Source organism: Salvelinus namaycush, chromosome 10, assembly GCF_016432855.1.
Source record: "Salvelinus namaycush isolate Seneca chromosome 10, SaNama_1.0, whole genome shotgun sequence".
In the NCBI taxonomy this organism is placed as follows: Eukaryota; Metazoa; Chordata; class Actinopteri; order Salmoniformes; family Salmonidae; genus Salvelinus; species Salvelinus namaycush.
In genome coordinates, this window is record NC_052316.1 from 36,393,903 (window position 1) to 36,409,607 (window position 15,705).

General features: G+C 42.1%; 1 protein-coding gene across 3 annotated transcripts in view; it reads right to left on the reverse strand.

The window, feature by feature from the left end:
• The window catches only part of LOC120055000 (collagen alpha-1(XXIV) chain-like), a 234,981-nt gene that overhangs the window by 57,681 nt on the left and 161,595 nt on the right, over positions 1 to 15,705 (reverse strand). For all 3 annotated transcript variants that reach the window (XR_005477653.1, XM_039002817.1, XM_039002816.1), the window contains 2 exons: positions 14,650 to 14,694; positions 3,654 to 3,707 (listed from right to left, as the gene is read on the reverse strand). Coding sequence is in view for 2 of the 3 variants with exons in the window: in XM_039002817.1 (XP_038858745.1) it covers positions 3,654 to 3,707; positions 14,650 to 14,694 (99 nt within the window). In the remaining variant the exon portion in view is untranslated. The remainder of the gene's footprint in view (positions 1 to 3,653; positions 3,708 to 14,649; positions 14,695 to 15,705) is intronic.

A 15,705-nucleotide genomic window follows, 5' to 3' on the forward strand; every position in this document is an offset into this window, starting at 1 on the left:
TGAACAGCGACAAATTCAATGGCTCAGACACGAGACGTATGTGGCAGGAAATCACGGACTACAAAAAGAAATCCAGCCACCGATGTCACACTTCCAGACAAACTAAACACCTTCTTTGCCCGCTTTGAGAATAATACAGTGCCACTGTCACGGCCCGCTAATAAGGACTGTGTCCACCCATCTCCTTCTCCGTGGCTGACGTGAGTAAAACATTTAAACCTATTAACCCTCGCAAGGCTGCTGGCCCAGATGGCATCCCTAGCCGTGTCCTCAAATGCTCCCTATCCCAGTCTGTTGTCCCCACATGCTTCAAGATGGCATCCATTGTTCCTGTACCCAAGAAGGCAAAGATAACTGAACTAAATGACTACCGCCCCGTAGCACTCACTTCTGTCATCATGAAGTGCTTTGAGAGACTTGTCAATAATCATATCACCTCCACCTTACCAGCCACCATAGACCCACTTCAGTTTGCATACTGTCCCAACAGGTCCACAGACGATGCAATCGCCATCACACTGCACACTGCCCTATCCCATCTGGACAAAATTAATACCTACGTAAGAATGCTGTTCATTGACTACCACTCAGCATTCAACACCATAGTACCCTCCAAGCTCATCATCAAGCTGGAGGCCCTGGGTCTCAACCCCACCCTGTGCAACTGGGTCTTGGACTTTCTGATGGGCCGCCTCCAGGTGGTGAAGGTAGGAAACAACATCTCTACTTCGCTGACCCTCAACACTCAGCCCCCTCCTGTACTCCCTGTTCACCCACGACTGCGTGGCCATCCAAGCCTCCAACTCAATCATCAAGTTTGAAGACGACACAACAGTAGTGGGCTTGATTACCAACTACAGCGAGGAGGTGAGGGCACTCGGAGTGTGGTGTCAGGAAAACAACCTCTCACTCAATGTCAACAAAACAAAGGAGATGATCTTTGTTCAAAACTTCAGGAAACAGTAGAGGGAGTACCCCCCTATCCACATAGAAGGGACAGCAGTTATAAGGGCACAAGGCGAAACCCAAATGCAGACAGGAAGCAGATAGTTGAGCTCCGATAGTTATCATAACAAAAGGGGTAGGGAAAAGGCAGGTCGGGGACAGGCGAGAGTTCATAAACCAGGTCAGAGTCCAAACAGTACCAGGCGATAGGCAGGCTCGAGGTCAGGACAGGCAAGGGTCAAAACCAGGAGGGCTAGGAAAAAACAGAGACTGGGAAAGATAGGAGCTAGGAGAAACACTGATTGACTTGGCAAAACAAGACGAACTGGCACAGAGAGATGGGGAAAACAGGTGACACCTGGAGGTGGGAGAAAATCACAAAGACAGGTGAAACAGATCAGGGCGTGACAGCAGGGCATGACAGCAGTGGAGAAGGTGGAAAGTTTTGAGTTCCTCGGCGTACACATCACAGACAAACTGAAATGGTCCACCCACACAGACAGTGTGGTGAAGAACCTCAGGAGGCTGAAGAAATTTGGCTTGTCACCCAAAACTCTGACAAACTTTTACAGATGCACAATCGAGAGCATCTTGTTGGGCTGTATCATAGAAATGTGGCATTCGACAGCCCTGCTGTCACGCCCTAATCTGTTTGACCTGTATTTGTGATTGTCTCCCACGATACGGTAATTGCACCGCCTTCAACCGCAAGGCTTTCCAGAGGGTGGTGCGGTCTGCACAACGGAACACTGGAGGCAAACTACCTGCCCTCCATGACACCTACAGCACCTGATGTCACAGGAAGGACAAAAAGATCATCAAGGACATCAACCTCCAGAGCCACTGCCTGTTCACACCGCTACCATCCAGAAGGCGAGGACAGTACAGGTGCATCAAATGTGGGACCGACAGACTGAAAAACAGCTTCTATCTCAAGGCCATCAGACTGCTAAACAGCAATCACTAACTCAGAGAGGCTGCTGCCTACATTGAGACCCAATCACTGGCGACTTTAATTGTCAGGCTGTGGGTAACTGGTGCATGGAATCAGGCAAACACGCACACCAACATGGGGGAAACAGAGGGTTAAATAATGAACATATAATTGGGGAATAGAAACCAGGTGTGTAGAAAACAAAGACAAAACAAATGGAAAATGCCGGTGACGTCGACCGCCGAACGCCGACCGAACAAGGAGAGGGACCGACTTCGGCGGAAGTCGTGCCATTAATAAATGGATCACTAGTCACTTTATACAATGCACTCTAAATAATGCCACTTTAATGATGTTTACATATCTTACATTACTCATATCACATGTATATACTGTATTTTATACCATTTATCGCACCTTGCCTATGCCGCTCGGAGATCGCTCATCCATATACTTACATGTACATATTCTCATTCACCCCTTTAGATTTGTGTGTATTAGGTAGTTGGTGGGGAATTGTTAGATTACTTGTTAGATATTACTGCATTGTTGGAACTAGAAGCACAGGCATTTCGCTACACTCGCATTAACATCTGCTAACCGTGTGTATGTGACAAATAAAATGTGATTTGATTTGATGACTGTAGAGCTTTTTGAAATATTTTAGTCAAATAAATTGTATTTGACTGTTTGACATTCTTGATGCTCTGAAAGGGTCCACTGTTTTCCATGAAATATGAGAATTTGGAGACTAATGCTTGAGAGGGATAATGTGGGTGTCACGCCCTGACCTTAGTATTCTTTGTTTTCTTTATTATTTTGGTTAGGTCAGGGTGTGACGAGGGTGGTATGTGTGTTTTTGTCTTGTCTAGGTTTTTTTGTATGTCTAGGTGTGTGTGTCTAGTCTAGACATATGTAGGTCTATGGTGGCCTAGATTGGTTCCCAATCAGAGGCAGCTGTTTATCGTTGTCTCTTTGCATGTCTGCACTCATTGTTGCATGTCTGCACTCATTGTTTATAGCATTCACGTTCGTTTTGTTAGTTTGTTTAGTGTTCTTCGTGTTCATTCGTCTTACATTAAAAGTATGTATTCACATCACGCTGCGCTTTGGTCTCCTCACTACGACGTTCGTGACAGCGGGGGTTAAGTGTGTTTGTGTGTGTGTATTTGTCTGTGTGTGTTTGTCTGTGTGTGTGTCTCTCCGTGTGTGTGTCTGCGTGCCTGAGTGTGTGTTTGTCAGCATCAAAGCTGGAATCATTAGTCACACTCACATCCCATCAGCCACATGAAATCACACCGCTCTTTACAGCTTGCGTTTTACAGAGCCCTGGAACAACTGATTCAGGGTGCGGGAGTAATACCAGAGCTGATTAAATTATTAGAAATAAAAACATAAGAGACCAACACCAACACAAAGTCCAAAGGCCTCAGGAGGAAGAGAGGCTTAATAGTTTTAATAATACATGTTCACCTCACAGGGATAGTCTGTTTGACATTCCTATACCACAGAACAATCACAGCCACAGCCACAGTGGCTGCGTTTACACAAACACAGCCAAAGTGTCATAGGTAAGACCCAGAGTGTTCCCCTATCAGGTTGTGTGGTTAGGTCAGAAAACTCCTGGCCCTCATCACGCTAAGAGAGGTCATGAGATTTATTCCTTTTAGGGAGTTTTCCTGCCCACTGTGTTGCTGCTTACACTTTAGGGGTCTAGGCAGGGTTCCTGTAAAGAACTTTATGACAACTGTTTGATTGGTTGGTCGATACTCACTGGTTCACCATGGGCACCCCTCTCTCCTGTGCTGCCAGGGATCCCAGCTTGCCCCTGAGAGAGAGACAGAGGTCAAAGTTCACCAACATACTATTACAGGCTGAACTTAACCAGATACAGAGCCTACAAAAGACACTATCAATGGATCTGATTGGTCTGGAGAAACAAACATAAAAAACAGTAAGTCTGCAGAAAATAAAGTGTACATCTAATATTCCAGGAATGGAAAAATCCCCTTTGAGAAGTTGGGAAGGGACAAGCCTGTGAACTTGACGCTTGAACTTGATCCATAGCATCCTGAACACAAACACTGAGGAAGCAGTTTCTGTTACAACTGGGGAAGGAAGCTATTGAATGTGGTTTATCAAGCATATCAAATGTGTATCAAAGGTATTACATCTGATCTGAAATATTTGGTTGCTTTATTAATCTAGGATCAGTGTGATATTCTATGCACATCCATTCTCCATCATGACTAACCCAGGCTCTGTTACACAGGAGACACAACATACACAACCTTTAGCCATCTCAAAAGGTCTTTGTCCCAGCAATGTATGTCACATCATTCACATCAAGTTATGAACATACTAAAGTGCAAAGTCATGATGTCAAAGTTAGGGCTATGTCTTAAAAGGTCCAGTGCAGTTAAAATTCAGTTTCTCATGTGCTCTGTATCATATTGTACAACAGCTTCTGAAACGAACACTGTAAAAGTCAGTGTTATTTCCTGCTGGTTGAAATTACAATCTACATAGGACCTTCTAATCAGAATGTTTGGCATGGGTGGAGTTCAGCCTGCCTGTTGACATCACCAGGCATCAATTAAGTTAATAGACTGATAACAAAGTGAGTTCCAAACCTCTCTTCCAATAACAGCTACTTTTCAGGTGCCCTCCCCCTCCCCACTCAGACAACTCCCAGACAGTCCTAGCAAAATGATTGGTTGAGAAATGGAAAACTATTACAGCAAGGTACTTAATTGTTACCCAGAAATGATTTGATGTTTATATAAAAAACAGCTGGATTGGGCCTTTAATCATCTCTGTGGTAAATCTTTCACAGGCTTAAAGGTCCCCTCATAGATTCAGATTCAGAGTTTTTAATAGTCAGGGTTGCAGGTGTGATTGCAGGGTAAAGTTAAAATCTTAGGCTTCGAGCTCCAACATGCAGAACTAAGTGAAATAAAATAATGAAAATGGTAATAAAAAACAACAATAGAAATAGAACTATAGAAATCATAACTGTATCAGTGATGAATAAATACATGTCCATTGGAATGGAGGCAGAGTAAAGGCTGTTTAGGGGGTGGGGGGAATGACCATAGGAGGAGCGGCATGACCATTGAGGGGGTGTGGATAAAAAAACAACAATTATAATTAAAAAAACTAAAATATACATATTAACAACTGGAACAGTAATGAATGTTGTTGGGGTGGGGGCAGAGTAAAAGTCAGTTGGGGGGGGGGGGGGGGGGGGGGTCCATAGGGGGAGTAGCAGGGGGGCGTAGCAGGGGGGAGGGGGGAGCAGGTAGCTGACTAGTGGTGGCTTTTCAGCAGCCTGATGGTCTGAGCATAGAAACTATTGGCCAGTCTTCCAGTTTGCCATGATACTCCTGTACTTGTACTATAAGGGACCTTTAAGTGGTCTACTATTTACAACCCCTGTTGTAATGGTACGTATACAGCAGGACTCTCTAGCAGGGCTCTCCATCCTTGTTCCTGGAGAGCTACCCTCCTGTAGGTTCTCTCTCCAACCATGTTCCTGGAGATCTACCCTCCTGTAGGTTCTTTCTCCACCCTTGTTCGTGGAGAGCTACCCTCCTGTAGGTTCTCTCTCCAACCCTGTTCCTGGAGATCTACCCTCCTGTAGGTTCTCTCTCCACCCTTGTTCGTGGAGAACTACTCTCCTGTAGGTTCTCTCTCCAACCCTGTTCCTGGAGAGCTACCCTCCTGTAGGTTCTCTCTCCAACCATGTTCCTGGAGAGCTACCCTCCTGTAGGTTCTCTCTCCAACCTTGTTCGTGGAGAGCTACCCTCCTGTAGGTTCTCTCTCCAACCATGTTCCTGGAGAGCTACCCTCTTGTAGGTTCTCTCCATCCTTGTTCCTGGAGAGCTACCCTCCTGTAGGTTCTCTCTCCAACCCTGTTCCTGGAGAGCTACCCTCCTGTAGGTTCTCTCCAACCCTGTTCATGGAGAGCTACCCTCCTGTAGGTTTTCTCTTCAACCGCTGTTGTAATGGTAAGTGTACAGCACTACCCTAGATCACATAACACAATGACCAACTGAAATCTGTCTGTACAGCACAGAGCAAACAGATGAAAAAGGAATGGAGGAAAGATGGAGGGGACTGGTAATTCTCAGAACTCTTCTTACAAATGCCCTCAGAGAGAAAGAGAGCTGAAAACAGAAATAAATCATGAGTTCTTATAACATGGGAATACTTTTATTGAAACTGTAAATCAAAGCTCTGTGTGCACAAATGCTCCCCTAATTTGTCAGCGGGAAGTGAAAGGAACATCCAGGCTGAAAGATGGTGGCGGTTAAGAAAGCCATTATTCAATGACACTATCATAAAGTGCATGCAGTCATTTAAGGAAGATGATATGAAAGAGCAGATGACTTCAGAGCTTTGCTTAGTCACTCTGTCCCTCAAATATGTATTTTTCAATACTGAACACAAGATGGCGCTGTGGCTCTAGAGGTGACTGGGGAGAATATTGAGTTCCTCTACGCTGCCTGTCAGATCTTTGTTAGCTTTAAATAGTTTCCTCACGGCAGTAAACATACTGTTAGTTACTGGAGTAAACGTACTGTTAGTTACTGGAGTAAACATACTGTTAGTTACTGGAGTAAACGTACTGTTAGTTACTGGAGTAAACATACTGTTAGTTACTGGAGTAAACATACTGTTAGTTACTGGAGTAAACATACTGTTAGTTACTGGAGTAAACATACTGTTAGTTACTGGAGTAAATGTACTGTTAGTTACTGGAGTAAATGTACTGTTAGTTACTGGAGTAAACGTACTGTTAGTTACTGGAGTAAATGTACTGTTAGTTACTGGAGTAAACGTACTGTTAGTTACCTGAGTAAACGTACTGTTAGTTACTGGAGTAAACGTACTGTTAGTTACTGGAGTAAACATACTGTTAGTTACTGGAGTAAACATACTGTTAGTTACTGGAGTAAACATACTGTTAGTTACTGGAGTAAACGTACTGTTAGTTACTGGAGTAAACATACTGTTAGTTACTGGAGTAAACATACTGTTAGTTACTGGAGTAAATGTACTGTTAGTTACTGGAGTAAACGTACTGTTAGTTACTGGAGTAAACGTACTGTTAGTTACTGGAGTAAACATACTGTTAGTTACTGGAGTAAACATACTGTTAGTTACTGGAGTAAATGTACTGTTAGTTACTGGAGTAAATGTACTGTTAGTTACTGGAGTAAACGTACTGTTAGTTACTGGAGTAAACGTACTGTTAGTTACTGGAGTAAACATACTGTTAGTTACTGGAGTAAACATACTGTTAGTTACTGGAGTAAATGTACTGTTAGTTACTGGAGTAAACGTACTGTTAGTTACTGGAGTAAACGTACTGTTAGTTACTGGAGTAAACGTACTGTTAGTTACTGGAGTAAACGTACTGTTAGTTACCTGAGTAAACGTACTGTTAGTTACTGGAGTAAACATACTGTTAGTTACTGGAGTAAACATACTGTTAGTTACCTGAGTAAACGTACTGTTAGTTACTGGAGTAAACGTACTGTTAGTTACCTGAGTAAACGTACTGTTAGTTACTGGAGTAAACGTACTGTTAGTTACTGGAGTAAACGTACTGTTAGTTACTGGAGTAAACGTACTGTTAGTTACCTGAGTAAACGTACTGTTAGTTACTGGAGTAAACGTACTGTTAGTTACTGGAGTAAACGTACTGTTAGTTACTGGAGTAAACGTACTGTTAGTTACCTGAGTAAACGTACTGTTAGTTACTGGAGTAAACGTACTGTTAGTTACTGGAGTAAACATACTGTTAGTTATTGGAGTAAAAATACTGTTAGTTATTGGAGTAAAAATACTGTTAGTTATTGGAGTATAAATACTGTTAGTTACTGGAGTAAACGTACTGTTAGTTACTGGAGTAAGCATACTGTTAGTTACTGGAGTAAATGTACTGTTAGTTACTGGAGTAAATGTACTGTTAGTTACTGGAGTAAACGTACTGTTAGTTACTGGAGTAAAAATACTGTTAGTTACTGGAGTAAACATACTGTTAGTTACCTGAGTAAACGTACTGTTAGTTACTGGAGTAAACGTACTGTTAGTTACTGGAGTAAACATACTGTTAGTTACTGGAGTAAACATACTGTTAGTTACCTGAGTAAACGTACTGTTAGTTACCTGAGTAAACGTACTGTTAGTTACTGGAGTAAACGTACTGTTAGTTACTGGAGTAAACATACTGTTAGTTACTGGAGTAAACGTACTGTTAGTTACTGGAGTAAACATACTGTTAGTTACCTGAGTAAACGTACTGTTAGTTACCTGAGTAAACGTACTGTTAGTTACTGGAGTAAACGTACTGTTAGTTACTGGAGTAAACGTACTGTTAGTTACTGGAGTAAACATACTGTTAGTTACTGGAGTAAACGTACTGTTAGTTACTGGAGTAAACGTACTGTTAGTTACTGGAGTAAGCATACTGTTAGTTACTGGAGTAAACCCCACTCTAAAAGCCCACTCTGCAGCACCCAACTCTAAAAGCCCACTCTTCTATAGATCAATGTACAGTAGAGATGTCTGATGGGGATTTCATGGTCTCACCATGTTATACAAGTTGGGAGTTCCAGCTGCATTATTGTGTGTTTTACTGCTCATGAGAAATTACCTGTTATAAACCGGGTGGTTCGATCCCTAAATGATCCCCCTGACCTGTTTGAACATAGACCTTGCTCTATGCAAATGACAAATGATGGCATTTAGATGCTGAGCAGGACAGGTCGCTGCTAGTATGTGTGTGTTTGTGTGTCTGTGGGGGGGCATGCGGCACATCAGTTAATAACACCTAGAAACAAAGTTTGTCATGTGTTACGCCAAGTCTGACTTAACAGAGCTGAAAATAGGTAATTTATCAAACCAAACAAGCAAGCCAAGCATCTGTGAATGGATCCAGGAGTCAGTGAGCATGCATCAGGCTCTACCAGGCAATCTCTAGTTAGGGATCATCATGTCTGGCTAGCCACAGATACACAGAGATGCAGAGAGAAATGTTTGTACTGGGCTAACAGCAGCCAACACTATGAATTGTGTGCAGCTCACTTGATAATAATAAGCACTTTTGTCTGTATGTTTCTTTAATCACATTTCCCGTCAGTAGGGAATCATTTTATCCTTCAGTGGTTATATCACAACACTGCAATCCATCATTAACTAAGTAGAAAAGCAGATATTTTCCCCCGTAGTGAAGACTGTTACAACATTGAAAACATCCCAGTCTCAGTTTAACGCCGCCAGGAACACAAGGGGATAGAAGCACACACCAGCCACAAGGTCATGGTACTATGGAACAGGCCATTGACATCACTAGACCCGGGCTTTCGTGGCTATAGCCCCGAATGATTTTGTCCCAGCCCTGAGTCTTTTGCCCTGCTGGGATGGTGTAAAATAAGCTAGTCTCCACTGCAATGAATACTCCAAACATGGGCCCTGGCCTGCCTTTTCAGTGCTGCCTAAAACCAGCATTTCTGTGTACGGTGGCACTTTAGGAGGTGGAGTCAAAGTGGTTCACCAAAGACATTTTTAATTCGTCCCCAAAAATGATATTCCGCCGTATGCGGGCGACTGTTCAGTCTCTGACGGAGAGAACACAAAGATGAGAAGGAGAATCTGTCACGACTTCCACCGAAGGTGGCTCCTCTCCCTGTTCGGGCGGCGCTCGGCGGTCGTCGTCACCGGTCTACTAGCTGCCACCGATTCCTTTTCCCTGTTGGTTTTGTCTTAATTGTTTTCACCTGTTTCTTGTCTGTCGTTAATTCAGGGCTATTTAAGCCTTCAGGGCCCGCCTGCTTTTGTGCGGGCTTGTTTATTTTTCTGTCAGTGGATGTTCGTGGTTTATTCCTATACGGTTTGTTTTCGTTCCTGTCTTTGTGGTCATTTGTGCCTGTGGTTTTTGGCTTGACCCATATTTGGAATAAACATTCTCATTTGGAACTTTGCTCTCTGCGCTTGACTCCACACCCACCACTCCTAGCTAACGTGACAGAATCGAGGTAAACTTTGTTAGCTTGCTATTACTATAGCACATTTTGTTAGCCCATGATGATGTTATTCAGAGTTATTGACCTCACAGTAAGCCAGATTTGAGTACATTTCAACATATTGACTCAAAAGCTGCACTGACAGATAATGTTAAGCTAACTAACTGACTAACTGACTAACTAACGTGAGGGACTACTCAGTCTAGCTAACAGATTTCATGAGCAGGGTTTTGACAGTACAGTTACTGATTAACTATCTGGACACTGAATGAAACTGCTGGAGCTCTGTTCACCACCCGACAAAGTATCACTAACTAACCAATTACTGTCTAATCAAGTATTGTCCAAATATGCAAAAAATTGCTAATAAAGATAGCTAGCTAACTTAAGGCTAACATGACGTTAGCTACTTTTGGTAACGTCAGCTCAATTAGCTACAGTTGAAGTCGGAAGTTTACAAACACCTTAGCCAAATACATTTAAACTCAGTTTTTCACAATTCCTGACATTTAATTCTAATAAAATTCCCTGTCTTAGGTCAGTTAGGATCACCACTTTATTTTAAGATTGTGAAATAATAATAGTAGAGAATGATTTATTTCAGATTTTATTTCATTCATCACATTCCCGGTGGGTCAGAAGTTTACATACACTCAATTAGTATTTGGTAGCATTGCCTTTCAATTGTTTAACTTGGGTCAAGCATTTCGTGTACCCTTCCACAAGCGTCCCACAATAAGTTGGGTGAATTTTGGCCCATTCCTCCTGACAGAGCTGGTGTAACTGAGTCAGGTTTGTAGGCCTCCTTGCTCGCACACGCTTTTTCAGTTCTGCCCACACATTTTCTATGGGATTGAGGTCAGGGCTTTGTGATGGCCACTCCAATACCTTGACTTTGTTGTCCTTAAGCCATTTTGCCACAACTTTGGAAGTATTCTTGGGGTCATTGTCCATTTGGAAGATCCAATTGCAACCCAGCTTTAACTTCCTGACTGATACCTTGAGATGTTGCTTCAATATATCCACATCATTTTCCTCCCTCATGAAGCCATCTATTTTGTGAAGTGCACCAGTCCCTCCTGCAGCAAAGCACCCCCACAACATGATGCTGCCACCCCCGTGCTTCACGGTTGGGATGGTGTTCTTCGGCTTGCAAGCCTTCCCCTTTTTCCTCCAAACATAACGATGGTCATTATGGCCAAACAGTTCTATTTTGGTTTCATCAGACCAGAGGACATTTCTCCAAAAAGTACGATCTTTGTTCCCATGTGCAGTTGCAAACCTTAGTCTGGCTTTTTTATGGTGGTTTTGGAGTAGTGGCTTCTTCCTTGCTGAGTGGCCTTTCAGGTTATGTCGATATAGGACTCGTTTTTACTGTGGATATAGATACTTTTGTACCTGTTTCCTCCAGCATCTTCACAAGGTCCTTTGCTGTTGTTCTGGGATTGATTTGCACTTTTCGCACCAAAGTATGTTCATCTCTAGGAGACAGAACGCGTCTCCTTCCTGAGCGGTATGGCGGCTACGTGGTCCCATGGTGTTTATACTTGCGTACTATTCTTAGTACAGATGAACAAGGTACCTTCAGGCATTTGGAAATTGCTCCCAAGGATGAACCAGACTTGTGGAGGTCTACAATTTTTTTCTGAGGTCTTGGCTGATTTCTTTTGATTTTCTCATAAAGTCAAGCAAAGAGGGACTGAGTTTGAAGGTAGGCCTTGAAATACATCCACAGGTACACCTCCAATTGACTCAAATGATGTCAATTGGCCTACCAGAAGCTTCTAAAGCCATGACATAATTTTCTGGAATTTTCCAAGCTGTTTAAAGGCACAGTCAACTTTGTGTATGTAAACTTCTGACCCACTGGAATTGTGATACAGTGAATTATAAGTGAAATAATCTGTCTGTAAACAATTGTTGGAAAAAATGCACAAAGTAGATGTCCGAACCGACTTGCCAAAACTATAGTTTGTTAACAAGACTTTTGTGGAATGGTTGAAAAACGAGTTTTAATGACTCCAACCTAAGCGTATGTAAACTTCCGACTTCAACTGTAGCTATCTGTTGAAAAACAAAGCTGGACAGCTGAGTAATTTGTTTCCAATTTATAGAAGATGGACATACGGAATTGAAGATGCAGCTCAGTAAACACAGAGACGGTTGTTGTATTTGCAGGAGTAAGTGAATACATTGTGAGTGTGTGTGTTTACAATATAATTATTTAGCATCTAGCTACATAGATGGGTTGGCTGACAACGTCACGAACAACGATGTGCACGCTTCCATAGGGCATAAGTCAGTCTGTTGTGATTCTGGATGGCCAGATTGCTAGCAAGAATGACACTGCCATGTGGGGAATAATTTGTGGCCTATTTCAGCATGTTTCATCAAGTTATTGATACCATGTCTTGTTTTGAGGTGTTTTGACTGATTTCATGACAATGCAAATACGGCAAACATTCTCTGGCTAGCTAACCAATAACTATAACAATGTTTCTGAAACAACACGTGGTCATTGTGCAAATGTATTTGTTTTCAATAAACATTGGAGACTAAATAAAGCTTACATGTTAACAATTTAAGCCAACCTCATCTGTTTTGCCCCATGGCTGCACGCATTTCGATGTTGTTGCTAAAGCAACAGAGAGAACACAGCTATTGTGGTTTGTGAAGGGTAAGACATTTGAATGTTAATCAGGTTTAAGATTGAGTGAAAAAATTCAGGTACACGTTATTTGCCTGTTGTTCATGTTGTGTGTGTGTGCATATATTGCTTCTCTGTATGTTTGTCTGATCAGGATTCTCCATATTGCTACGGCACTGACACTATGCCATCTCTGTAATAATATAGGAGATCCAGGGAAGCAGAACTTCAGACAGCAAGGAAGAGAGGTTAGCAGACAGGACAGAGAGAGAACATAGAGAGAGTTTACCAGACAGGACAGAGAGAGAACATAGAGAAAGGTTACCAGACAGGACAGAGAGAGAACATAGAGAGGGGAGGCCCACACAAGACAAACATGGCATATTCCTCTCAAGCCAGAGAAGGTAGTCCTTGCTAAACATTACCTCTCAAAAAAGAAAGATGCCACTTTTGACATGTCCTGTGTGTATAAATTGTTAGACCCTGATATGTTCCCATCACTGAAGGCAATCATACAGGCCACGCTGACCATCCCAGTTAGCATTTGTGAGACATCTTTCAGTGCATTAATTAAGACATCTACATACCTGGCTTAGGAGCCCAATGACCCAAGATAGAATGCATCATGACAATTGACAAAGATATACATACTACCACGCTTGGGAAAGAGTGAAGTCATAGACAGGTTTGCACCTACAGTTTAATTTTGTATAATTTCTAATCTTTATGGATGGACTAACATCCTAGTACTGAGTAATATAACTCACAAACAGTGAATCTTTATTTGGAGAAAGGATTGTATGCTGGTACATGTGCGTATAATTGTGAAGTTTGTTTTTGTGTAATTAATTAGAAATATTGTCCTGTAGCTAATTGACCTTGGAATCTGTGATTTATTACCACAAATATTATAAAATCATGATTTTCAAACGTGTTTGGTGCCTGCGTTTTTACACATTATCTGCAAAAGTTGTGGCGTTTATGCAGTTCCAACATAATCCAAAGGCTGGCAGCCTAGAATCCCAATCCTGCTATATTGCACGTAACTAGAATTAGTGCGTAGCATGACTAGCTCACATTAGTTAGCAGTAACCATCATCAACAGTGACCATCATCAACATGAGGCTTTTTTTTGTTGCCAATCAAATATTGGACATGGTTTCTGAAAACATTGCAATAAAATTACAAATACTTTTCCCAACAATTTTTCTTCATGGAAAATTACGATATAGTTATGCACTTCATTTGTACATGCTAATAGATTTAAAAAATATATTATTTACACCATATTCCATGGGTTTACTGACCACAATCCATTGAATTAATATTAATACGTGTGAATTATTTGGCATCAGGAGGGAACAGCGCATGGAAGAAAGCAGTGAGATATGCAACAAAGCGTTATGTTTCTGCAAAATGTTCACTGCTAGCTTGTGAGGAGCTTCATTTCGGTACTCTACTAAATGTAGGTAAAACTAAGTATATGTTGTTCTCTAGAGCACATAAAAATAACTCTGATTTAAGATATGTGCCTGCACACACACACACACACACACACACACACACACACACACACACACACACACACACACACACACACACACACACACACACACACACACACACACACACACACACACACACACACACACACACACACACACACTTCATGTCAATCTAGGTTACTTTAATGGATGAAATTAGTATTTTATACACCACCTTTAATCGGGGCCTATATTACAGGTAGAAAGAAGTGGTGGAAATTCTTTATAGAGCCAGGATTATTTTACAGGTAGAAAGCTGTGGTGGAAATGATTTTAATTGGGGCATATATTTCAGGTAGAAAGCAGTGGTGGGAGTTCTTTATAGGGCTGGGACTGTATTACAGGTAGAAAGCTGTGGTGGAAATAATTGTAATGGGGGCCTATATAACAGGTAGAAAACTGGTCGAAATTCTTTATAGGGGTGGGACTTTTAATACATATTCTCATGTAGGTCTGGTGTTGGTCTCTTTACCTCATGTCAATCAAACCTGTCAATCAAACCTGCCAAAGTAATGGAGATAGGTGAATGTAATGTAAGGTACTCACAGGCTTCCCTGGTAGGCCTCTCTCCCCTGGACCGCCAGCTTTACCCTGCAAGAGGAAAGGCATGGAATAGATGGTTGAGTCCTGACAATTCAGGGGTGGGAAACTCCAGTCCTCGGGGGCCTGATTGGTTTCACAATGTTTCTCCAGCCCTAGCAAACACAGCTGATAAATCAAATTGCATTGTAAACTAAAGATCATGATTAGTTGATTATTGGAGTCAGGTGTGTTAGCTGGGGCTGGGGCAAAACTGCGACACCAATCAGGCCCCCGAGGACTGGAATTGCCACTCATTCCAGATGAGTGTACCAGTTATACAGTACCGTCCTTAGTGGACTACGTGCACTAGTTCGTATTACAAATGTAGGATCTTAATTTGATCACCACATTGCAGAAGAACTTACCTGCAATGGAGCACATTTAAAACTTGTAGTATATTTGAGGTTTTAAAAGGCTTCTGAAGTTTGTAATTTCCTCTGAAATTTCAGACTTGATTTTCCCTTTACGAAAAATGTATCAACCCTTACAAGAATGTCCATTTATTATACTGAACAAAAATATAAACGAAACATGCAACAATTTCAAATATTTTACTGAGTTACAGTTCCTATAAGGAAATTTGTCAATTGAAATAAATTCATTAGGCACTAATCTATGGGCGTGGATCAGAAAACCAGTCAGTATCTGGTGTGACCACCACTTGCATCATGCAGCGCAACACATTTCCTTCACCTAGAGTTGATCAGGCTGTTGATTGTGGCCTGTGGAACGTTGTTCCACTCTTGTGCGAAGTTGCTGGATATTGGCGGGAACTGGAACACACTGCCGTACACGTCGATCCAGAGCATCCCAAACATGCTCAATGGGTGACATGTCTGGTGAGTATGCAGACCATGGAAGAACTGGGACATTTTCAGCTTCCAGGAATTGTGTACAGATCCTTGTGACATGGGGCCTTGCTTTATCATGCTGAAACATGAGGTGATGGCGGCGGATGAATGGCACAACAATGGGCCTCAGGATAAAATGCAATTGTGTTCGTTGTCCGTAGCTTATGCC